Genomic DNA, 26,675 nt, shown 5'->3' with positions numbered 1-26,675 from the left:
ATTTTACTCAATTTTTCATAAAAATATATTATTTTTTACTGTATAATTACATTTCAAAGCAACATGTATTATTTTGAAAATTCATATTTAAATTTACATATTCTCAATTTCATATTAAAAAAAAATTAATATGGATGAGATTAAACTTTATTATGCCTATTGATCATGAAAATGTAATAAATCCACACTGGACATGCATGGAGACATAGTTTTTATTTTCTCATATGTGAATTTCGTATTTTATTATTATATATTATTATTAACCAAAATGAAATAATTAGTATAATATAAGTTTTAAAAAAGATTTTATTAATTCTATTATTTATTAAAAAAATTATTATTTGTGATTTTATGAATGTGATATATTGATATTTTAAAAAATTTATTATTTGTGATTTCTATGGCCATATTAAGAATCAAACACTAATCATGGATTCGTCAAGAATCAAATACTAATCATGAAACCCTAATGTAAATAGAGTGTATTCAATAGTAATTAATAATATGTATTAAATGTGTTTTTAATTTAATCACTTAATTTTATTTTTTTTAAATACATCTAATTATTTAACTTTTTTAAATTATATTTTTAATAGCAGGTAAAAGAAAATTTAATAAAAGTAAAATTAAAGTTTAAAACAGTTTTAAAAAATATTAAATTTGTTTGACTAAATTAAAAATACATTAAAATTCGAGTAATTATAATTTAAAATTAATTTGAAATTTAATTATATAATACATATTATTAGTTACTCATTAATAATTTTTAAAATTAAAATTTAATCACCGACCAAAAAATGTTTAAAAATGAACACGTTGAGCACGTTAGCCTTATAAAACTGAGTTATTAAATTATAATATGCAAAATAAAAAAAATAACTAATAAATATAATCATGGCTTGTGAGAAAAGCTAATGTAATACGTATATTCATTAATGACTAAAACGCTCTTTTTCATAATTTAAAAATATTTTATAATTAAAATTTAATTTAATATTTTTAATCGAAAAAACAAGAGATTCGTATTATTTTATCTCATTTTTTAAAATTTGAGATTGTGGAAGTCAATTATAACAATTGAAAGGCTTATAAACTTAGTGAAAGATTTGTAATAGCTATAAGCATAGAATTATACTTTTAGAGAGAGATGAGAGGAGATAACCTGTATTTTTTTTTCTTCTATGATGCTCCTTTGGTTGCTTGCAATTTATAATCTAAAAATTACATGAGTGCGATCCGTTAGGGTGAGCTTCCCCTCCTCCCGCCGCCTCGTTTTATGAACTAAAGAAGTAATCCCAACAGCTATAATCGCCAATAACATAATGTAATTGACCAAAAAAATATTTAAAAAATGAGCATGTTGAGCTCGTTATTCTCTTAAACACAGATCTTAAGCTCTCCCTTCCGATCCAAAACAAGTAATAAAATCGGATTAAAATGGAAAATTCAAGAAAAACTCACCATCTCTATGTGTGGTGCTTAGTGTCATCCGTCATTCTTAATCTGTTTTTTATGTACAAATGGTATGAGGATTCTCAAGTGAGTTGGACAAGAAGAGCAGCAGCAGAAGCTGAGGCAGCAGCAGCCATTTCTTGCTCAGGCCATGGAAGAGCCTTCTTGGACGGCCTCATTCTTCATAGGGGACAACCACCGATCTGTGAGTGTCACAGTTGTTATGGAGGTCCTGATTGCTCCCAGTTCTTCCCTCACTGTTCTGTAAATGCTAATGGGTACTTCTCTTTCTCTGTCAATCACACATCAAACTAAAAACACACGCAAGCTTTAAATGTATAATTTCTCTCCATTTTCTTGCAAAATTGATCCAACCATAGGATAATTATAGAATCATAGAAATCAGTAGAAGTATTCATGAATCATCTCTACTCATTTATTAATGGTTTATAGGTATGTGAAGAAATTTCACTGTGCATCGGAAATTTTAAAGTCTCGAAAATGTCGATCTTTCTTAAGGAATTTGCTGCCAAGCAAACCTATTACTTTAAAACTCATACCCTACAGTTGAAATTATCCTTGATTCTATCGTAATTGTACTCTTATTCATAGTTATGTTCTCATCCACATTGGATTAAATGTTACAGTGGAGATCCATTATTCTTGGAGCCTTTCTGGGTGCAGCACGCAGCCAGCAGTGCAGTTGTTATAGCAGGATGGCATCGGATGAGCTACTTACACGCAGATCAAACCCAAATCTCACAAGTGCTAGAAAGCCACATTCGCAAGCTGCATGACACTGTAGGGAATGCAGTAACACAAGGAAGATACATTCTTTTTGGTGTTGGTTCAACCCAACTCCTTAATGCTGCAGTTTATGCTTTGTCCCCTTATAATGCCTCATCCCCTGCCAGAGTTGTAGCTTCAATCCCTTTTTACCCGGTTTGTACTTGTTCATTTCTTGAATTTTCATTGTTTGATTCTTGAATCTATACTGAGGTCGTGATGTTAAAATGCGTTTTACAGGTTTATGAAGCGCAGACAACTTTATTCAGGTCGATGGATTTCAGGTTTGAAGGAGATGCTTCCTTGTGGAAGAATTATTCAGACACTAATACTGATATAATTGAGTTTGTAACTTCTCCAAATAACCCTGATGGCCAGCTGAACGAGGCAGTTCTTCAAGGCCGAAATGTGAAAGCAATTTATGATCGTGCCTATTATTGGCCTCATTTCACAGCAATTCCAGCTCCAGCAGATGAAGAAGTGATGCTGTTTACTCTCTCTAAACTCACTGGTCATGCTGGCTCTAGATTTGGGTAAATATAAAACTTTTAACTCTCTTGTTCCCTGAACAACTCCAATAGCTTTTGTCTTTTGTTGTACAGTTGGGCCGTATTAAAGGATGAGGCCACATATCAAAGAATGAAATCGTATTTGCAATTAACAGTCATGGGAGTTTCTCGGGAAACTCAATTAAGAGCTCTGCAGCTCCTGAAAGTTGTCCTTCAAGGAGGAAAGGACATATTTGAGTTTGGACATGAAACAATGAGGAAACGTTGGGAAAGATTGAGCAAGACAATGTCAATGTCAAAGCGCTTCTCTGTCCAGAAAATACCACCCCAGTACTGCACATTTTTCCATAAAGTCAGGGAAGCTTCACCTGGTAACTCTCGGTTTAAGATTACAGACATTTATGAACACGTAGGATCTAGTTTATGTTAAACATAATTTCGATAAACATCGATTTCATTTCAGCTTATGCGTGGGTGAAGTGTGAGAGAGAAGAAGATAAAGACTGTTATGCAGTTCTTCAAGCAGGCAATATCACTGGTCGGCCTGGTGGTTTGTTCTTCGCTGGAGATCGGTATGTGCGTCTCAGCCTCATCCGAAGCCAAGATGATTTTGATTTATTGATTCTCAAGCTAAACCAGCTGGTCCACGAGGAAGATGACCGACAAAGTATGTGAAAAACGTAAAGTCATGTCTTATTGACCTGCATGGCATCTGTCCCATGATCATTTCTCCACTGTCAAGCAGGAAAACGCTAGTAGTTTCTTTAGAACTGGGAAATCTGAAAATTTTCATTTGTATCAAGCATGTGAATGTTTAAGTATCCTTTTGAATAAGATATTCAATCATTTTGTAGAAACAAAGCTGCTACAGATAGCTTATTCTTCTGCTTCGCATGTCATTTTTAAACCCGAAGAACAATTATTCATTCCCTGCTTGAGATTGCTTGTAAATTTACATGAAAATAACAGTTCAAGAAAAAATAACACTAGTGATGATCTTTGAAATCTTTTTCATAGATAAATACACGTACGCTTATGTAGATCAATTACCAAAACAAAATCACAATTGATGATTGAGATCGAAAATAAGTCTGGGATTAGGTCTGTTTAAACACCCTTACCGGTTGGTCACTTTTATACGGCAGCCCTGTGAGTACGGTGTTCCAATTCTCGTAAAACGGCTATTTAATTTCTTTTAATTCCTTTTGAAAATGATTCCTATTACTATGGTTGTTAATGATTAGGGGGACTCCTCTGCCCTGAGTTCCTTCGAACCTTATCTGGCCTGTGGACTCAGAAATTCAGTTGGTCTGAGTCTATTACGCAACACATTGTGAGCCTGTATTGGATCGGCCCAGACTTCCTTGGTTTGGACTGCAGTAGGCTTGGCGATCCGAGCCATTACTCATCAATAATGAGTGTTAAAAGCTGCAGATTTGGTAATTGTTGATTTAGAATTGCTTGATGAGGATCTGCAGCGAATGCTAGCCATAGATATCATCAATGCTTTCTCCACATCTTTAGACATACGCCTTTGGATTAAATCAATTAAGTACTCCAAAAGCACTGCATCGCATGGCACCACAAGGGGACATTAATGCTTGCCAATCCCAACTCTTCTTCAGCGAGATTGAATACTTCTATCGCAACATCATTGCCAATCCAAAGGAAACGTAACATGGGAAGCAAAACCATGTGATGAAGCAGATCTGTGAGCAGAAGTTAGATAAGTAGGCATGAGTATTTTTGTAAGGCAATATTCTACAAGCAAAGGTGGAAGCACAGAAAGGGAGTTGCACATGAAATATCTATCTTTCTGCCTACTGATTTAACAACAAAGTAAGGTGATAAATATCTCACAACCAACCTTATGAAGGACAACAGAAGCTCGTGACAAATTGCCGGGTGAATACCAATAGATACTTTATGATTTGTTCAAGTTGGCAGACTGGGGCTTGGTTGATTTCTATAAGTAAAATGTGAGATCGTGTATAAACCAAACATTGGGTCAAATAGGTTATAGGCTTATTACACAAGCAAAACCAACAATCAGGCAAGGAACCTTTGTCACTTAGCCATTATCAGCAGTTGGAACAGAATTTTCTCAAGGCCCAACAAGAACTTGACAAGGCCCAAACAAGCTTCTTCTTTGTTTTTCTTTCTTTCTTGTTTAATGTTAATTTTCTCAAGCTGACACTGTCACTTCTAACTAATGGAAGCTCAGTCAGACAAAATCAATCAAAGCTTGTAATTATCTCCCAGCCGTCCAATGTTTTTGAAATCATTTATCATTGGCCTACAAAAGATCACAGTCCACGGGCCCGCCGACCATGACCAAAAGGTGGACACGTGTACGGTTAACGAAGGAACACGTACCTTAACAAACAACTCGTGATAGAGGTTTTAGGAGTTAAATAAATGACTAACTTTATGTCGCTTTGGGGTTTTGGCGCCGACAGGTAATGCGTGGCGATTGGCTATTGGTCAATTTTCGGTTATTTTATAGTGAGTGTGTAACCGACATTCACCTCATTATTTTGCTTTATGTCTTTATTTATTGCCATTATATAAGGTTCCGTTGTAGACTCGATTTCTTTAACCATATCATAATCAACCCACAGAATCAATTAAATCTTTTTTTACTGATTTTTGTTTTTTTTTTTAATTTTATAATTTTACATTACTCACATATTACGATAATTAAGTTTATTTTTAGTAATTTTAATATATTATATAATTAAGCATGTTTTTTATAATTTATTTTTATTTTATTTATTGAAAAATTATATAAGATATATTTTTATATTATATTGTCTTGTAATATTTTTCTTAAAATATTAATTTATTAAATATTAAAATTTTACTTTTTTAATATTAGAATAGTTAAGATTTCTATTTTAGCATATTACTAAATTTATGAATGTTAAAAATAAATATATAAATTTTATATAATATATTATTTTAAAAATATTAAATATGTATCAAAATGTGTCATAATATTAAATTATGTCAATGTATTAATATATATTAAATTATGTCAAATCGTATTAATTAATTTATTGTGTTAAATCATTTTAATAAATTTAAAAATATTAAATTATTTTAATTAATTTATTTGTGTTAAATTAAATAATTAATAATATTTTATTAAATTCAATAGATTAATAGAAAAATCTTATGTACTGATCATAGAAAAATAGAGTCCCTTTATCTAATTTTGAATTTTCTTTTATATTTATAAAATAAATTCTTTTGAGATATCTATAGCATAGTACAATAAAAATAAAATAATAATAATAATAATAAAATTTTTATATTATAGTTTAAATAAAATAGATTATTAATTAAATTATTAACAGATTAAAATTTAGAGATATATATGGAAGAAAGAGGGAATTAAATTATTCACTCAATAATAAATTAAGAAGGATAAGTTAAATTAAAATTTATAAATTGTTTAATATAAGTTCAAATAGAATATACCATTTATATTTTATAGAATAAACTTTAAATAGTAAACAAATCAATACTAGGATATTTTATTTTTAAATTAAAATATTATTAACAGATTCTATTTATTTTATAAAATAAAATTTAAATAATAAAAAATCAATATTAGAATATAAAATAGGTTTAGACTAAATTAACATGGGCTAAAACTACCAATTTTATCTTTTGGTGCTAAATTTACTTTTAAATTATTACTATAAATTAAATTAAATTAAATAATAAATAATATATTAAATATAAAAATAACTATTTAATTAATTCAATTTAAAAATTAAATTAATCGAATAAATTAAAATTAAAATTTTAATATTTTATAAAAATGAAAGTAAAAATTAAATTAAATCAAATTAATTTAATTCAATTCATTTCAAATTAATTATTTAATTTTTTTATATGTTATTTTTAATATTTTAAAATTTAATTAAAATATTTAAATTTTAATTATAGTTTAATTTTTAATAATATTTTTAATTAATTTAATTTAATTTTTTAATTAAAATTAAATTAAATTAAAATAATTAAAATTTTTAAAAATAAAAATCAAAACAATCGAAATAAATTAGTTTACTGAAGTTTTAAGATTTTTCAAGGGTATATTAGTAATACTCAAAACCTCCATTATTCAGTGTGCCAGCAAGGTTGTTTTGCTTTTTTTTTTATTTTTTAATTACTTTGATATAAAGTTATTTAAGAAAACATTATTTTAGATTATTTAAATTTGGAATAAAAAAAGTAAATTATAAAACTAAAAAAATATGGATATCATTTCTAAACTTTATAGGTTAGATTTAATAGAAAAATTATTTCAAATAAAAAATTATTATGACCCTTCATTTTTTTTAAAATATAACTCTTTAAATTATATAATACATGATGAAATTATATTTTTTATTAATTATATTACGATACGTAAATAAAAATATTTAATAAATTAATAATTATTAATTAAAAATATTCTATCGTTTATGTTAGTTGATATTTTAAAAGTATTAAATAATTATTAATTAATAAAACATTTAAAGTAACGAAAAATAGCTTTTCTAATAGAATGTTTTTAAGAATGTTTACTTTTTATTTTAATTAAAAAATATTTTTCATTTATTTTATATTTATAAATATTAAAAAAATTAGAAAATATTTTTCCGTAAACCGTGTATTGCAAAATTTCGTTACACACGTGTCGACAACCGTTGCGCCAGGCGACATATTACTACCAATGCAATTCCCAAAACCTAACGCCTCATGCTAATAGAACCTACATCGCATGCACATACATGATGATACACAATGATCATCATCACATCACATGCAACGCAGTGGAAAGAGTGGACCCCACAACAAGGTCACGAGGGCAAGTGGATCAAAAACTCAAGATCAAAGCAAGATATATTCCTAACACAGCATTATGCCACGTGTTTAGGAGATTTACAATGCTTTATATATATCTATACCTCTTCTCTGATTGGTCACACGTCACTCTTTTTTCTTTTTATTATTTATTAATTTTAGGTAACTTATTTATTTTTCTTACTATTTTGAAGCAAAATATCTATGGAGGATGCTAAGGCGGGCCTTTGGCTCCAGATATTTATGGGATCTGCCCGTAATCTCTGCCCGCGAATTCCCAGCCACCAATGTGGTTACGTGTCGCGTAAGGATGGTGCGATGCGGTTGACCGTTGTTCCCGGAAATTGGTGGGGTCCAGATCCAGGAATCAGTATGTGCTAGATAGATGCCAAGTTAGACGCCTAGGGAAAACGGAATCGTTTGGGTCTTAGGTGAAATATATTCGGATAATCGCCTTCCATTTTCATTCACTCGTTACTATATATATATGCTTTGCTTTTTTAAAAAAACAACTTATAATTTAAAAAATTATTTTTTATAAAAATACTTTTAAGAAATAATTTATTTTATTTTAATTATAATTTAAAAATAAAAAATATTAATAAATTTATATATTTTACTATTAATTTTTTTAAAATAAAACTATTTATTATATTAATAAAATTTCATCAAATAAAAAAGATATCATTCAAAATAAATAGACGATTATTTAAAAGATGAGATTATTTTCTTATAATTTCATGTGTTTAAAATAATTTAAATATTATAAAATAGAAAATATTTTTTAAAAAATAAAAATTAATAATGTAGTGTATTTACATCGTTTTTATATTTTTAAAAATAATTAAAGAGTCAATTTTGCAAAAATGCATACAAATTTCATAGTGAAGATAAGAGGATTAAGCTTGATGTTTCTAACAATTTAGATGAAAAATACTTTTTCAGATTAATAATAAATTATTGTTTACTTTATCTAATTGTTTCATTTTGTGCTTATCTTAACATTAATTCATCAACACATAACATGATTGAAACATAGAAATCAATCAAGTGAGTGGACTTTATTAAAGTGGGAGTACTTAAATGTAATAACATTTAATAATTATGGTTAATGTTGTAAAAGTAAAAAAACATTTAATAATTATATAATTTGTATTTTTTTTAAATAAACCCATTAACAATATAATTAATTTATACTGTTATTGTTATTTTTATAATAATCATTCAAAATAAATTATATAATATTATATAATTAATAAATTAATAAATAATTTTATTCGTGAAAAGAAAAATTCAAACACTATATCAACCGACTCTTCATCAAGATGCGTGTATTTCCCACTACAAACATCAAAGTTATTTCCAAATGAAGTGCTCAATCACTTTTCATGAGTCAACTACACCACCCATCTTATTTTTTATTATAAAATAGTGAAAAAGTCAACAAAAAAAATATTACTTTTCTTTTATTTCTCATTTAGTGTTGTTTTCCACTTCATGAAGTCCACCAAGTTTCACTATCTGTCAATTTTATGAAAAATTATAGACATGTAGAATAATTTACATAGTATAGCAAATAACTATGATACAAATATTTATATAAAAATAGTTATTTTTTTTAAATATAAAATTATTAATTAATTATCACTTTTTTAAAGTTCATTCATTTATTTGGAAATTATATTATTTATGTTCCATAATTTTTATTTATTTATTTTTTAATTATTTTAAAATTATTGTTTTTTTAATAAATTTCTTAATATATTTAAAATAAATATATATATTTTTTAAAATAATAATCGAAAAAATAGAATTTAAGACTTTTTAAATTTATTTAAATACCCTGTCTCATATAATTAAAAATTAATAAAAAATTATATTTAATAATTAAATTCAAAATATGTAGTTATTTTATTAATTTATTAAATTTCATGTAGATATTTAATAATTAAATTAAAAATAATAGCACATTAGACAATAAATTTGAAATTTAGAGGTAGACGTACTCGTGAGAATGAAATCCAACTAAACCCAGGGAAAAATATCTAGGACAGTTCCACTACCCAACCCCAATATTTTAATCCCAAACAACTCCTGCAATAATTCCAAACAGCAACTAACAATATTATAATTAACATGTTGGGGGCATTTTAGTCATTTCATAAGCCTAGTGTTTTTGTCCTTCTGTTGCTTTCTAGCTTCTCCACCTCGTGCTCGTCAAATTCGGCCTGTTTTCGGACACACGTGTCGTATGCCAAATCATGTATGTATGTATGTATGTATGCATGGATATGAAGGGAGATGACTTGGGCCTCTCAGGTGAGAGGAAAATATCATTGCCACGTCAGCTGGCAATCTTAGAGCTAGAGGCCTTCTAAAGATCTCCTCCTCCTCCTCCTCTCTCTATCTCTCTCTCTCTCTCACGAACTACAACCTCTTAATAATTCTTCCTGAGAAAAAAAAAAAGAACAAATTTTATTTCGGTGACAAATTGGAAGCAAAAAAAAGAAAAAGAAAAATCTCATTTTTACAAGTCACAGAAACAAATATCCAAAATAAATCAGCAAAATCGAAGCAAGTTTCAGATGCTAGTAATTCCACTACACCAGTACCAGGTACCTTGTCTTCTTTTCTTCTTCTCCTTTTTTTGTTTGTTTAAATTTATTTTTAATTATCAGCTTCTTACCCTGATTCTATTTTTCTGGGTTCTTGGATTTTTTAGTTCAAAGTTGTTGGTTTTTTTTTCTTATGGGTATAATTTTTGCTTGCTTTTTTTTTTTAAATTAAATTAAATCCTAAAATTTCATGATTTATTTTACCCTTAATTTACCAGCTGAAAATGGTTACCTGAAAGCCATTCTTACTATGATGTTTCTTTGTTATGTTTGAATCAATGGCTCTTCTGATTCTTTGTGGGTTTCCATTTTTTATAAAATTTTTGTCTCATTTTCTCTAATTTTTTCTTCAGATACCTGATTTTCTGAGCCTAATTTGATTATAACTCTGTATTTGCTTTAATTTTTTCTCAGAATCTGATCGTATAAGTCTAATTTAATTTTAATTTTAATTTCTTGTTGCAGAGCAGTTGAATCCAATAGTAAGATGAGTTACAACTATCAGGTTTTGGACGTTTAACACTATACAGGAGCATAGGCTTCGAGTTTTGATGAGAAAATAACATACTGAGACGAAATTTTCAATGAGAGAGGTGAACTGATTTGTTTTTGAATTATTTCAGCGCAGAATCAAGCTCAATTTTGGTTCTCTATTGACAACTCTGGGGCTCAGGGAGCCATTGGGCCGGAATGTTGAACTACGACATATTGATTCTTGATTGGTAGTTGTTGGAAGGGAAGCTTGTGGGATTTCTTGTTGGTTCTGTTATTTCTTGGCATAAAAAGAAAAGGGTTTGTTTGGAAGAAAAGAAAATATCTTTTTATGGCAAGTTCTTCTGAGAGATGGATTGATGGTCTTCAGTTCTCATCATTGTTTTGGCCACCTCCACAAGATGCCCAGCAACGAAAGGTCAGATAAATAAAATTTCTCATTTATTTTTGTATTTTATTTTTATTACCAGTTTTTCTTCTAGTACTATATTTCATTGTTGTCTTGAAATCAATTGTATGTTTCACCTTCACTTTATTTGATTCAGAAGTGAAAGAATCTATGATATTCCTTCTTAGGGTCCATTTGAATAGATGTGCAGTTGGATTTGAAGTGGATCTGAATTTGTTTCACATAGGCTTTTTAAGTGAGAAATCATATATACCAATACTAATTTTAAATTCAAATACCTCTTGTTATATATCAAAATGTATTACTTGTGGACATTATGTATTTATTCTTAGACAAGGAAAGGAAATTTATCCGAGAAAGAAATGGTAGTCCACCATGGAGGGCAAATGATCCTGCTACATAACTCAACCGACTACTACAAACAAGAAATAAAACACAAGTAGAAAGTAGTTTCCAAGGTTAAATTATTCTTGATTGGATGGAAGTTGTTCTATACTACAGTTGGAATGAGCTTGCCAGGGCCAATAAAGTTGCTCTATTTTACCATGGTGAATATGCAGAAAAGCCTATGATATTTTTTGGCATCTTTGTTCTCTTTGTTTATGCAGTGTCTATGGAGAAAAGCCAAATGATGATTGTATTAGGATGTCAGGTTTCTGTTCCATGAGGTTTTATTCTGACTATGTTAGGTGAGCTTGGCCATTTGAAATAATCTTTTTGGACTTTCTGAGGAGAATTAAGTGTGCCAGTATGCAGTGGAAACTCTTGGTGATGTAAGTGGAGGAGATTTGGTGGTAGAATAACTATGTCGAACTGAAAGCAAAAGTTGATGCAATCCTTATTTTCAGTGCTATGCTTCTAGACACTGTATCTTATATTATTAACTTTTACTTATAAAATGATTTTTGGAAATTAAATATTTCAGGCACTTTTAGCTTTCATTGCAGAAGTCTTGATGCTTAATAAATAAATAAACTTTATTATTGGTGATGAATATCAAATGCATTTAATTGTATGTTTAGTATGTCAAGCTGATGTCAGAGTCCTGATACTTAATCTTCTTTCTTTTCTGGTTCACTGATCTTTCTAGCTTCCAAAACGTTGCCTATTTTTAATGCGATGCTAGGTAGCATTTGAACTGTAATAAGACAGTTAAAATCTAACTGCAGATGTATGGAATGCTAGATAGACATTCATGGTTGGATACCAGAATCTTGCAAATTAGAGGTGATAATCTATGGGGTTATTTTCTATGACCTCGTTGTGCCTAAGCTACATATGTTCTTATGTATGTGTGGGAACTGGAAAGTCTTGCTTAGCATGGGCATAAGGGTTAGTTGGTGCGAATCTATTTGCCTCTTCAAAAATCTGATCAGCCGGGGGAATACATTTTCACCATGAGAGATAGTAGTGTAGGTTAGAATATGCAAAGGTCATGAGGATGACACTAGTGCTTTGTTCCTCTACTTTACCTTTTACTACTACTTGATGTTAATAGGGTAGATCGTGTCATAGAGATGAAGTTTTGTAGTAGTTTAATATTTGTGTTCTAGTTTGCTGACATCACTTCGAGTAGATTCCTTGTGATTATGTTGTGTATTGGGAAGGAACAGAGTAACCAAATATCTTGGAGTGAAAGCATTGTTGTTGGAAGAGTTATTGAGAAAAGCAACATATTGAATATGTTGATTATAAGCTATTAAATTTTTTTAAACGCAAATTTGCTATAAGCAACAATTTCAAATTAAACAATATAGCATCTAAAGTTGTGCTTTTCGACAGAAGTAGTTTCAACCTTGATACCAAATAGACTAAACGTCCAGATGCACTGTTTGGACTTATTTGCATTCATTTCTTATTTCCCTCTCATCCATTATTTTCCTTGATCCTTAGGGGCGTGACCTTTGACCTTTGATATATTTTAAGGTATATTTTTCTATATATTTAGTGTCACTCCGCTACAACCAGGTCTGTCAGTCTACCCTTTTTGCATTTCAAAGGAAAGCAAATACAATTGTTTAAGCAAAATTATTTCTGATCTGCGAGCAACCTTGAGACTCTGGACTCGGGACTTGGGTCATTCTTATAATTTTAGAAGACATACAACTGTGACCTGTGTTTCGTTCGGGGGACATTTTCTTCATTCATGAAGGATGACTAGCATCTTAACTTTTTACAATATGCAAAGCCATGATGATGTGTGCACAAGGGGGCATTATTTTTAACTGCTTGAAGTATAAGAACGTTGTGATATTTTTCAAGTTAGGAGAGTTAAAAAGTTGATATTTTCTCATAGTGAGAATTCTTAGTTGAACTTCATTTTCTCCGCTGTTTAGCAACTTATATGGTTCAACCTTGTGACGGTCTAATATGAATTTCTTGTGGTGTTTTTAGCTGAAATTGCTTAATTATTTATGTTTCTAATCACATTTGTTGGTTAGTGTAGTAAAGTAATCCTTGCAAGATATAAAATTGTGTGATGGGTTTTTGATCACGAGTTGATCCTAGGTTCTGCATCACATGACATTTTTCCGTGATCAAATACTGCAGATATAGTCATTCAATATTAGATCATAAAAGACAAAAGAGAGCACAGATCACTGGAATTTGTTAAATTCAACATCTGAACATTATTATCTAAACAAGTGAATTAAGAATGGCTGCAAGTAGATATGTGGAACAGAAACTAAGAGCTAATTCATCCCTCATCGCAGGGTGCTGCTTCTTAATATATGTTTTGATTTTTTTTTTGATACTGATTTGGACTTTGGCTTGAGATTGAGATGATCTCTCATTAGCACCCCATTTCTTCCTTTCCAATGGCTTGTGCATCAAAAAATTCTTTATTTTAGATTAATTAACATGAAAATGTGCGTGATTTGGAAATTTCTCGTCCATGTTTCCTTAGAAGATAAAATATATTTCCTCCAAGAATTGAAATGCAAATTTGTATCTGCCCCTTCCTACTCTGCAGGCACAAATTACTGCATATGTTGAGTACTTTGGGCAATTCACATCTGAACAGTTTCCTGATGATATTGCTGAGGTATGTTTCATATCTTTGCTAGGCTTCCTTATTTATATGATATGTCAATAAACACCATGCTAAATTTCATATGCATATACCTGATGTTGAAATATCCTATTCAATTGAGGTTATAGTTTATTGATGTGCATATTATTTTGACATGACAGCTGATTCGTAATCGTTATCCATCAAAGGAGAAACGCCTCTTTGATGATGTTTTGGGTATTGATTCTTTATCTTACATATTTTAGACTTATCGAGTACCATATTACTTCCTCCGTCTCACAAAGATAGGCTTGCTTTTCTTTTCTATCCGTCCCAAATTATAGGCCATTTTCCCTTTTAAGATGGTAATTTATTAGCTTCCCAATATACCCTTATTTAATATACATTAAAAAAGTGAAAATTACTAGTTACGAGAACAATGTAGTAATGGAGTAACAAATGGAGGGTATATTGGAAAAGGCAATATAAAATTATTATTTTTAACTATATTAACTTAATCTATGTGAAAATAACTATAGGCATATCTTTGTGGGATGAAGGGAGTAACAGAAAACATTCTTGTAGCTTCATGGTAACTGCTTGATACATTTTATTGATTGCAGCTACATTTGTTCTCCATCATCCGGAGCACGGGCATGCAGTTGTTCTTCCAATTATTTCATGTTTAATAGATGGACTGGTGTATGATAGGAGTAGTCCTCCATTTGCCTCTTTCATTTCCTTGGTCTGCCCAAGCAGTGAGGCAAGTTGCCTAAAAAGATGAACATAGCTTTCAAATCTGTCCATCTTCTTCCTCTCCTCCCTTTTCTTTAACAATATTTTTTATTCTTGATAAATAATAGTTTCTAATTCACTTTTGGATTTTATCCACTCAGTGAGGCTTTTTTTTTTTTCCTTTTAACTGTATTGCTTCACAAGCTAGAAAGAATATTTAAATATGTTATGTATATTTGCTGTACAGAATGAATATTCTGAACAATGGGCTTTGGCATGTGGAGAGATTTTGAGAATTTTGACTCATTACAATCGCCCAGTATATAAGGTGGAACAACAGAATAGTGAAACAGAGAGAAGCAATGGTGGCAACCATGCTACAAGTAGTGGCTCAGTAGATAGGGAATCCTGTCCCACGCCTTCAGTACAACAGGAGAGGAAACCTTTAAGGCCTTTATCCCCGTGGATCACTGACATATTACTTGCTGCACCTTTGGGTATTAGAAGTGATTACTTCCGATGGTGAGTGCCTTGTTTTTTTCAATATTTGTTGTTCTTTTTGGCTAGGAAGTAATTGATTTTCAAGGGCTGACACTTAGTCATGCATGAATGGCCAGCCTTGTAAAGGACTAGATTTAATTCTAACCAAAATGATGAATTGCACAATTTTTTAATAGAAGAGACAATAATTAGTTTCCATTAAAAGCCTTATCACAAGCAATTTTTAGTTGGTTTATATAAGATTTGGGCTGGAGTCCTAATTGAAGGGACAAATAGATGGTGGGATGGCTTTTTGAGGATGATGAATGTGATTAAGTATTATTTTTGGGATGGATAAGGGGAAAAATGCTAATGTCTTGTATGGCTTATTTATGGCATTTTCATAATAGTGCTAGAATTAGTATGACTTAGAATTTTATCACATTGTTTTGGAGAATCAACATTCTAAAGGTTTAGAATCTTAAACCTATTAGTCCAGTGATGAGACTCGGAAAAATTCTATGTTGCTATCTAATTGTCTTTCTATGATGGTTGGATAATGCCATAGCAGCCCGTCCTTTTCTGATATAAAATCTAGTGTGGCTTACAACATAATAGGTGGAGTGGCTGAGTAAGAGTTGATGTTGTTCATGAGAGCCCATAGGAACTCGCAACTCAAGTATATTGTTATTTCTTTCCTTTTATAAAATATAAAGTGGCTGATAGGACATGTATTTTCCTTTCAGAAAGACTTTTGATATGGTCAATAATCTTCTCATTTCCTAATCTTATAATTTTTTATATGAAGCCAATACCGCTTGATTGTGTAATGTAAGCAATGGTATTTTCTTTTTGTTGTTTGATAATTTGTTATGAAGTTGAGGTTATAGTGCCCTCTACTGATTTTCAAAACACGAGATTTAGATCAGTCTAAGTTTGAAATTTTGATTTTTTTTTTCCCCTCCTTTTAACATAATTGACAGTCATTTTGGGTTCATAACTTTATTATTTGCATGACAGTATTTGATGCAATTGTTTTATTTCTTAATTTGTTTACCATGGTTTTTCTATTTTTCTTTTAATTTGTTTGTTTGTTGCAGTGATATTGACTTTTAATGGACTACCAATCATATTTATTACCTTTTTAAGTTGTTCCTCTTTAATCTTGCTTAAATAACTACAATTTGCTAAAATTGTGTGAAACATTTCTTGTAGTAGAAATTTAGCAATTTGTGAATATGCCCTTAATCATACTTGTTAAAATGTTTTCAGGTGTAGTGGTGTTATGGGTAAATATGCAGCTGGAGAGCTCAAGCCACCTATAACTGGTTTGTTAAATCTACCTCTAGGGAAATAATATCTATTTTTAACTGCTCATCCTGTTCCTTCTTCAATGTAAATATTTTTGTCTATATATATACACACGATCACTTTCTTTGTTACTTGTTGGAGTGGTTCAGAGAATTGAGTCAATCATGAGATATCTTTTCCTTTCATTTGAGGTAGGGTAGTAAGTTATATTTTAAGTTGGGAAACCTTTTGTAAGCCTAAGTTTTTGGGTGGGATGGAGGTTATTATACTTTGCCAATTTGATGGCTAAAAATGTTGCTCTGGTGGTGAAATGGTTAAAGTTAATTTCCTCAAGAAGTGGATTCCTTTTTCATAAGGTGATCTATGATTATATTTGAATTGGATAATCTAATTTAAGAATATGTTCAGATTCTCAAAATGTTAAAAGCTTTTCTAGCTTTTCTTTTAGAAAGTGGTACCATGTGATTAGATTTGTGCATGACCTCAGGCCCCACCCGCTTGGTCCTTAGAGCTTGGATAAGAGTTAACTGGTACATTGTTTCATACACAAATATACATAAAAATTACATATTTAATAATTTTATATTTAAATATATTTTATTTAAAAATATACATTTTAATTTCAAAACAAAATTTCTTAATTATATTGGCGAGCTGGGCCTAGGTAGGATATTATTTAGACCCCCTTACCCAGTGCCTACTAATTAGGTCTACTTCTGAAGATCTCTATTCTTCTGATTTTATCAAGAGTTCCCTTTAAATCAGTAATGCAAGATGGAGGGAGGATTGTTGACTATTGAGGACTTGAAGTATACCCTATTATGTTTTATTTTATTTATTATTATTTTTTTAATTATCAAAGTTTACATGATTTTTAATTCTATAGTAGTTTGTGAGGAGCTTGATATTTGTTATGTAGATGCATTATGGTTTGTGTAATTTGATCTCTATCTATAGTTTTTATTTTTCCTTCTTTTTTAACTCCCGAAGTCCTGATTCCAATTCAGCATTTGCAGTTGTTGTAGTGTTAGCATTTTTGTGAATTGGCATATAAACACATGTTAATTTGCCCATCTGTTGTACTCATCCCTTATTTCAGCTTGCTCACTGAACTTCAATCTGTCAATAAATCACTTTAGTTTTAACTCACTAAGGATAATGCTGCTAGATTTTGATGGAAATTTAATCCAAAAATTTGATAGGATAACCAAGTAAAATTTTTCTAGTATAGTTCTATAATTAACAATAGGATATTTCTCACTAATGCCTAAAATTCCTATAAAAAATTTGGCAATAGTGACCTTTTCTGGTTAAATTGAATTTGCTGAAAATGCCAAAATTTAGTGGTAACTTGTGGAAATGTGCCCGTAAATAAGTGTACATACAACACTAGTACTTTTGTGATTTTAAGCTGTTACTAGTGATAGGAATTAGGTCTAATATTGAATATAATTTGCTCATCTTACAAACTACTATAATTTGTAGGCTTGCAGGGAGTTCGGTTTGAAATATCCTGAATTATACCTCTCATGGTTAATATTATTATTTTGGAGATATGAAACTGACACAAGATGTTGATTCTTTGAGATGAAGATTTCCAATAATTGCATTATGGTCTTACAATGTTGAAAAGTGTATTTTACAGTTAATATTCTCTTTACTGAGGAATCAATGTTTTATTGCAGCACAAAAATATTATGGGAGGTTACCACTTGGGAAAAATATATCACAGTGAACTAACTTATTCATCTTCTTTCATTTTTGTTCTTCTTTAGCTTCATCTCGCGGATCTGGGAAGCATCCTCAGCTCATGCCATCAACCCCTAGATGGGCTGTAGCCAATGGTGCTGGGGTTATATTAAGTGTGTGCGATGATGAAGTGGCTCGTTATGAAACTGCTACATTAACTGCAGCTGCTGTCCCTGCTCTTTTACTTCCTCCTCCAACAACAGCTCTAGACGAACATTTAGTTGCTGGGCTACCAGCTCTTGAGCCATATGCACGTTTATTTCATAGGTGAGTATTTTAGTGGATGTGTATTTGATGTCCTTTCTTAAATACTTTTTGCATATTGTCTAGAACACATGTGCCATGTTTGGGCATCACAGTGACATATTTCTTTTGTGCCTGTTCTATATAAAAGTACATTTTTAAGAATGGGTATCATGTACAAGAGCAAGAGATAAAGGTGGAAACTTAAATACCTGTGACCCAAGACAGTGAAATAGAAAAGATCCTCTGTTTCAAGTGTCTAAATGCCACTTTTTTTGATATGCGTGTCTAAGTGCCACTTGTTACTAGTCTGAAGCTCCTCTATTGAAGTGTGTTAAATTTGTTCTTTCAATGGGTCAGATATTATGCCATTGCAACTCCAAGTGCCACCCAGCGGCTTCTTCTTGGACTTTTAGAAGCACCACCTTCATGGGCTCCAGATGCACTTGATGCTGCTGTACAACTTGTGGAACTCCTCCGAGCTGCTGAAGATTATGCATCTGGCATAAGGGTATGTTGGCTAGTCTGATAGTTGAAATTCAAATTTTCCTCAACAACCATCAAAATGATCATTTTACTTATAGTTTAGAAATTTATTTGTGAATTTTACATCATTATAGAATTCCACCTTGTTACTAAATACGCCTCATCTTAGTGGCTTATTAGACATTTATTTAGTCCAAAAGTGAAAAGTTATGATGAGGATGCTACTGTTTCACATCTGCAAGATATATGTGGAACATGCTAATTATCTGTCACTAATACCTAGTCTGGTTTCGTGGTTGAAAGAGAAGGTCCTACTAGTTTAAATGCTTTGTCATATTGAAAGAGAACGTCCTTACTAGTTTAAATTCTTTGTTGCATTGAAAAATATATAGGAATTGCACCATGTGTTGTCAATCTGGCCTAGGCTTATGGGGTGAATATTGATTATGAGGATATATTTGGTCCTATTGCCACAACAATGAATGTTTTTTTCACAGTGATGCTTTAGTTTTATAAGTAAAACTGTTATATGCGTTCCCCAACAATCTACACCATGTTGATGTGCTGCTATTCTTCTATCTTTATGTGAAAGTTTATTCTTATGCTTTAGTTTTATTAATAAAATGAGAAATGTTTGTTTTCTTACGGTGGATTTTATCCTTTATTTATCCTTGTATTTCTAGTGGCATTTAGGTGTATGATGTTACTTTTGCTTGTTGAAAACATGATAATATTTGAGAGTGACGGGAATCCTTGAACTTTTAACAAGTCTTCAATTGAATCCTCTAGATTATCATCTTTCTCTAAGTACCTAGACTTTTAAATGTATCAGTTTAGTGCTAATTGTATGGGAAGTGAACAAGCGGCATGTTAACTTAAGGGTTGTTCTAGTCTATTTTCTTCATTTATAATTTGAATTTGTTTGATTTGTTTTATAATTGGATCAAAAACATAAAAGGTGGACAGACCTGCAAAATTTTCTAAATTCAAGGACTCCTTATTAATTATCCTTCTTTTTAGTTTCTGATGTGCTTTTCTGCTTTCTGGACAGGAGGATATTCTATCCTCCAATTGCTATTTCTCCTTTCTATATTAATAACATTGTATCCTTGCTAAAAAAATAATCTGTGAATCTTGCTTATTCATGGGTTCATGGATTCATTGAGCTTTGGGCATGAGTTGAAGCATACACGGGTGCCACCAATGAGCTTTAGTTAAATAGTATTGGAGCTTTTCTCTTAGGCTGTGAGACCTTGAGAGTTGAAATTGAAACCCTGGTCAGAGCTAGTTGTAGTGTTGCACAAAAAACAAAGCATACACATATGCTCGTGTTTACACAATTTTTAAATCATCAATAAGTAGATGTTAGTACATTGTACTGAACATATTTTTTTGCTCTCCCCGCCTCCCTCCTATCTTGAAAGTAGACAAATTTTCACTGAATGGAGCTGTTTCTAACAGAAAAGAAAAAATAAATTCTTTGGTATGAACAGGATTTTTTCATGTTCATTGATTTTTCTGGGCACCAATGTGTAGATTTCTAGATTGGTTGTAACTCGATCAACTTATCTTTCCTTTTTTTTCTCCCATTAGATTCTGCTTAATTGTTATTTGTTTGCTGTTCTAGCTTCCCAGGAACTGGATGCACTTGCATTTCTTGCGTGCAATTGGGATCGCAATGTCCATGAGAGCAGGAATTGCTGCTGATGCTGCAGCAGCTTTACTTTTTCGCATTCTCTCACAGCCTGCGTTGCTTTTTCCTCCACTAAGGCAAGTTGAGGGAGTTGAAGTTCAACTTGAACCTCTGGGTGGTTATTTTTCAAGCTACAGAAAGCAGGTATGGTAATGGTAGTGAATTTATCACCGTCATTCATTGTGCTTTCAGATGATGAAAGCACTTCATATGCTGTCATTGTTAAATTATAACCATTAAACCTACCTTGAAAAAAAAAAAGGCCATTGCGCAGTTATGTCCTGCCAAAGGAAGCCTGAGACAATCTTATGTAATCTTATGCGCATTTTTGCATGAAGTGGTTGCTCCCATGTCTTAAACCGGAAACTCTTGTTTCAAGACCATGACTTACAGCTTTGCACTAGTTATTTGAACCTAATACCATCTCAAAAATTTATGACCAGATTGAAGTGCCTGCAGCTGAAGCAACTATAGAAGCAACTGCCCAAGGGATTGCATCTATGCTTTGTGCCCATGGCCCTGAGGTTGAATGGAGAATTTGCACCATATGGGAAGCTGCTTATGGCCTGATTCCTTTAGGTTCCTCAGCAGTTGATCTTCCTGAAATCGTAGTAGCAACTCCATTGCAGCCTCCTATATTATCATGGAACCTGTACATACCTCTCCTCAAGGTCTTGGAATACCTTCCTCGTGGAAGTCCATCTGAAGCATGTCTTATGAAGATATTTGTTGCTACTGTTGAAGCTATACTTACAAGAACATTTCCACCTCAGTCTTCCCGAGAGCAAACCAGAAAAGCTAGATATTTTTCTGGCTTGGGATCTGCCTCCAAAAATCTTGCTGTGGCAGAGCTTCGGACAATGGTCCATTCTCTCTTTTTAGAATCATGTGCTTCTGTAGAGCTTGCTTCACGCCTACTATTTATTGTATTAACTGTGTGTGTTAGTCATGAAGCTCAATCCAAAGGGAGTAAGAGACCAAGAGATGAGGAAAGTCTTCCAACAGATGATAGCAATGAGCCCTCACAACTAACATCTGAAGTGCAAAAAAACATGAAATATAGGAAGTTGAAAAAACAAGGTCCTGTTGCCGCATTTGATTCTTATGTTCTTGCCGCTGTATGTGCTCTTGCCTGCGAGCTTCAATTGTTCCCCTTTATTTCAAGGGGCAGTAATCATTCAAGTTCTAAAAATGCACGGACTTTGGCCAAGCCTGTAAAATTAAATGGATGCAATGGATCTAGTAGCGAGTTCCAAAGTAGCTTTGACTCTGCTGTTCACCATACTCATAGAATCTTAGCAATCTTGGAGGCACTGTTTTCTTTGAAACCATCTTCTGTTGGTACCTCTTGGAGTTACAGTTCAAATGAGATAGTGGCTGCAGCTATGGTTGCTGCTCATGTTTCTGAACTATTCAGACGGTCAAAGGCTTGTATGCATGCTCTCTCTGTTTTGATGCGGTGCAAGTGGGATAATGAAATTTACACCAGGGCATCATCACTATATAACCTCATTGACATTCACAGCAAAGCTGTTGCATCCATAGTTACAAAAGCTGAGCCTTTAGAGGCACACTTGCAAGTACCTGTTTGGAAAGATTCCCTTGTGTGTTTTGATGGCAAAAGGCAAAATAAAAAATTAAGCATTCGCTGCTTTGATTCAGGTCAGTCATCTGCTTCACAGTGTGTAGAATCCACTCATTCAGACGCTACTATTATAACTGAGAGATCATCATGCTCGAAAGAAGGTTCAGGAAGTACCTTGGGCAAGGATATTGCAGCTTTCCCATTAGATGCTTCAGATTTGGCCAATTTCTTAACAATGGACAGGCACATTGGATTCAACTTCAGTGCACAAGTTCTTTTAAGAACCTTGCTTGTGGAGAAACAGGAGTTATGTTTCTCTGTTGTCTCACTTCTATGGCACAAAATGATTGCAGCACCAGAAACTCAACCTAGTGCAGTAAGCACTTCTGCACAACAAGGATGGAGACAGGTAATTTTCTTTGTTTCATATAATGCAATGTCATTTTTATTTATAGATAAATTATTAAATGAACAATAGCAAGGAATCAATTTATGACACTAATATTTAAATAATTAAAATTCAGACTGTGAACAGTTCTAGAATTTCAGCCAGTAGGGCATGGTTTTAAATCGTGGTCGCTGATAACGGGAACAGGCCTGTAACAGTCATAACGTAATAGTAACGGTCCGTCGCTATGCAAATTTTTTTGAAAAATTTGTAAAATTAATGAAATTAACAAATATTTAAAGGTGCAATTAAAACTAAGTTATACAACTTAATAATAAATATAAATATATCAAATAAACACAAAATTTACAATTTTTAAACATCATGCATGATAATTAACCTCAATTACCATCAAAATAAATGTTTAGTAGGTTGTTGAGTAGGTCCACTTTGTTCTTCTGCTAAAAGTTATCAAATATTTTAACTTTTAATTATTTTTATTTATACATCCACTACAAAGTAAAAACTAAAGGGATTCAAAAAAACCCTAAAAATTATTATTTAAAAATTATTGAAAAATAATAAGAACTTAAGTTCTGAGTTTGTAATTGAAGTTATCTAACATTCTAACCTCTAATTATTTTTATTTTTGCATTAACTACAACAATGATTCAAAAAATATCTAACATTTGTTGAAAAAAAATAATAAAAACTAAATTTTTTGCACAATAGATTTTGAAACCACTCTAAAATAAAAATATAGAGTTCTTGATACTTTAAGAAGTGAACAGAGGAATCTGCAGTCCTTAGTAGTCAAGCTTACAGAAATTTAGAAGAAAGTTGAGAAGAAAGCTTGAGAATTGAGGGAAATCAATTTTTTTTTTTATAGTTTTGGCAATTTGGCTTGGGAAAAATGAAGTGATAAGGCTGAAAAGATAGTTTTCAAGCCTTCAATTATTCAAATATCACATGAAGAAGGCTGTTCCAGCAAGAACACAATATTCTCTGCAAATTCCTGCAGAGAATAGAAAGTAACGGCCTGTAACGGCTGTTACTCTAACAAAATTTTATTGCTGTTATTTAACAGCCTTAACGGCCACGACCTCTCAAAAACCTGTAAATATTGTAACGGCTGTTATTTGAAACCATGGATTAGGGGAAATTTTTTGTTTTTTTTTTTTTCAGTTTTTAATTTCTTTCAAACTTTCTTCTTTTGGTTTGGAAAAATTGGGTTAGAGTTTTAACTACCTTTACAATAAGCTTTAGTTTGATAAGTGGTTTACATGAGATAATGTAGTATCATGCATGAAACCTTAGGGGGAAACTTTATATTAAAGACCAAATCATGTTAGCTCTAGTGGTCATTCTCTACAAATTGGACACTCAAAATTTTCTACTTGATGAATAATTTCTTTCAGCACGCCGATCTCAAGATATTATTTAGAAATTAGCAAGAATTTGAGGAAAGAAATATTCTGCTAAAGTTTGGATTGAAATTTGTAAATGGCTAAATGTTCAAGTTTACCCCTATACTTATTGGGGAAGTTTAATTTAGCCATTTTCAATTTTTTTATCCAAATTAGCCCAGAAATTTCCTTTTTGAGCTCAATTTAGCTCCAAAAGTAAAAAATTTTAAGCCAAATTTCTTGATTTATTAATTTAGATAAAAAAAAGAAGAAGCTCGATTTCATGATTTTTGAGCTCAATTTCTTGATATCTTGATTTAGTTGGCTCCACCCTAGCCAAATTTACCCCGTTTGCAAAAGTAATATTTCACCTTCTCAGGAATTTGTTTTCCCATACCCATCCTTTTGGAAAAAAGGCCCTTGAAGAAGCTGATGACCAAGGGACTTGGGAACAACATACAAAATTGCCTCTAACCAAATTAAACAGCAACTTTGTGGTGCAATTTTTTTTTCCTTTTAGCTGAACTAATCAATCTTCCAAATAGGCTGTACTTATTAACCCGGGATTCTGAAGTCTACTTGCTCTTGCAGTTTGTCTGCACTGCTTTCTGGATGTATGTGTGTATGTACAGAGGAACATTTAACTTGTACTATATGCAACGAAAGGAAGTGATTGTGGAAGTTTTAAGTAGCATGACTAAGATGCATGAGCTGCTACCATGTTGTGGGCAACTGGTGCAGTAGGTCCATATATTATTTGAACTTCTTTTGCTATTTCAATGGGAAATTTATCTATTGATCATCTTATTTTGTGGTGTTTAGGTTGTGGATGCACTTTGCAATGTTGTATCAGCATCGCCCACAAAAGCAGCTACAGCAATTGTTCTTCAGGTCTAAATTTGTTCAATTTGTGAATTTTGTCAAAAAATGGAAGCTTTTAGGTTTTTTTTCCAGGGTCACTTGCTTGAACTTCCAGTAATTTTGTTTTTTTCATTTTTTATTTACTCGATAACTCTGCATAGTCACTTTCACTGCCTTATGTGCTTGTCAGGCGGAGAGGGAATTGCAACCTTGGATTGCCAAAGATGACGACCAGGGTCAGAAGCTGTGGAGAATCAACCAGAGAATAGTTAGATTAATGGTAGAACTGATGAGAAATCATGATACACCAGAATCATTGGTAATTTTGGCAAGTGCGTCTGACCTACTTTTACGGGCCACAGATGGGATGCTTGTGGATGGAGAAGCTTGCACTTTACCACAGCTGGAGGTAAGAAATTTTTTATAACTAAGTAATTTTTATATTCACCAACGTAGTCTGATGACCAACTCTTTTAACATCCATAATTTATTCTCTCTATCACTTACTATCTGCTGTTTGATGCTTCAATCTTCAATTTGTGGCAGTTACTGGAAGCAACAGCTAGAGCAGTTCAGCCTGTGCTAGAGTGGGGAGAATCTGGATTTGCAGTTGCAGATGGCCTCTCGAATCTTTTGAAGGTTAAAAATCACTCCTCATTATCAAATTTCACAGTCCAAAGATTGCATATGCGTACAAACTACACAAACTATTAAAGATATTAAACCCATCTCATATTAGTTACGAATTAAGCTCGTAGGTTAAACTGTTCTTTAACATAGTACTAAAGGGATACCGCTGTAATACTAATTAAATTTCAAAGGTTCAAGCTTTGTGGACTTTTGTATGAAAGGGTTTCTGAGAAAATATATATGAAACATTCTTGGACCCCTGGCACTGAGAGCTTGAGCTTTTGATTGAATGATGTTTTGCTAGATGACATCCAGACCTCACACTTGCTGATTTGATTTACTTTTTGACTGATTCATGCAGTGTCGTCTACCAGCTACAATCCGATGCCTTTCGCACCCAAGTGCCCATGTCCGTGCTCTTAGCACATCAGTTCTTCGCAGTATTTTGCATACCTGTTCGATAAAACCTACAGCTAACCAAGCAGACATAAATGATATTCGCGGACCCTCTTATCAGTTATTCAAGGTAGATGTCATCGATTGGCAAGCTGATATAGAGAAGTGCTTAACTTGGGAAGCTCATAGCCGACTTGCAACAGGAATGGCAATTCAATTTCTTGAAACTGCTGCAAAGGAACTAGGCTGTACTGTTTCCATTTGACATCAACTAGCTTTTGGTAACAATTTCAGGTTGATCTGTATTATTTCTTTCCTTATGAGTGAGACATTTACAGGTAGAAAAAGACCTTAGTAATTGGATTTGAAGGACATGTTTGGCCAGAGAAATAACTTTCACTTTATGCTTCTAGGTTTAAGGCCTCAAGGATAACAGTGTATAGTGAAAACAGTAGACAGGGCCATGATAAAATTTCACAGACATTCTTAAAGCTATACCAGATGTGTATGTCAGCTAAAAAGGCCTGGGTGTAACATTGTTGTGTAGATTATCAGATATAATTTATATTTCTTTTCACA

At 31.9% G+C, this 26,675-nt stretch overlaps 2 protein-coding genes across 5 annotated transcripts; both read left to right on the top strand.

The window, feature by feature from the left end:
- Positions 1–1,291: 1,291 nt before the first annotated feature.
- Positions 1,292–3,677, top strand: LOC110607077 (tryptophan aminotransferase-related protein 4). The gene is made up of 5 exons (XM_021746135.2): positions 1,292–1,730; positions 2,100–2,394; positions 2,479–2,771; positions 2,841–3,118; positions 3,211–3,677. The coding sequence occupies exons 1-5, from the start codon at positions 1,438–1,440 to the stop codon at positions 3,420–3,422; spliced, it is 1,371 nt and encodes a 456-aa protein (XP_021601827.1). The 5' UTR covers positions 1,292–1,437; the 3' UTR covers positions 3,423–3,677.
- A 6,322-nt stretch (positions 3,678–9,999) lies between these two features.
- LOC110606591 (protein GIGANTEA) lies at positions 10,000–26,675 on the top strand. Of its 4 annotated transcripts, none has more exons than XM_021745467.2 (16): positions 10,000–10,219; positions 10,690–10,724; positions 10,843–11,129; positions 14,095–14,166; positions 14,316–14,370; positions 14,757–14,896; positions 15,116–15,390; positions 16,621–16,676; positions 18,435–18,675; positions 19,012–19,162; positions 20,765–20,974; positions 21,274–22,824; positions 25,032–25,100; positions 25,261–25,479; positions 25,617–25,709; positions 26,062–26,675. In XM_021745467.2, exons 3-16 carry the CDS (start codon positions 11,043–11,045, stop codon positions 26,359–26,361), a joined length of 3,519 nt encoding a protein of 1,172 aa, XP_021601159.1. In that variant the 5' UTR covers positions 10,000–10,219; positions 10,690–10,724; positions 10,843–11,042; the 3' UTR covers positions 26,362–26,675. The 4 variants fall into 4 exon arrangements, with proteins under 4 accessions (XP_021601159.1, XP_021601157.1, XP_021601158.1 ...); XM_021745465.2 differs by having other exon boundaries at positions 10,685–10,724; XM_021745466.2 differs by having other exon boundaries at positions 10,690–11,129.

The sequence above is a fragment of the Manihot esculenta genome, chromosome 18 (genome assembly GCF_001659605.2).
Source record: "Manihot esculenta cultivar AM560-2 chromosome 18, M.esculenta_v8, whole genome shotgun sequence".
Taxonomy (NCBI): domain Eukaryota; kingdom Viridiplantae; phylum Streptophyta; class Magnoliopsida; order Malpighiales; family Euphorbiaceae; genus Manihot; species Manihot esculenta.
The sequence above is the reverse complement of the archived record's forward strand: the minus strand, read 5'-3'. Positions and strand labels throughout refer to the sequence as shown.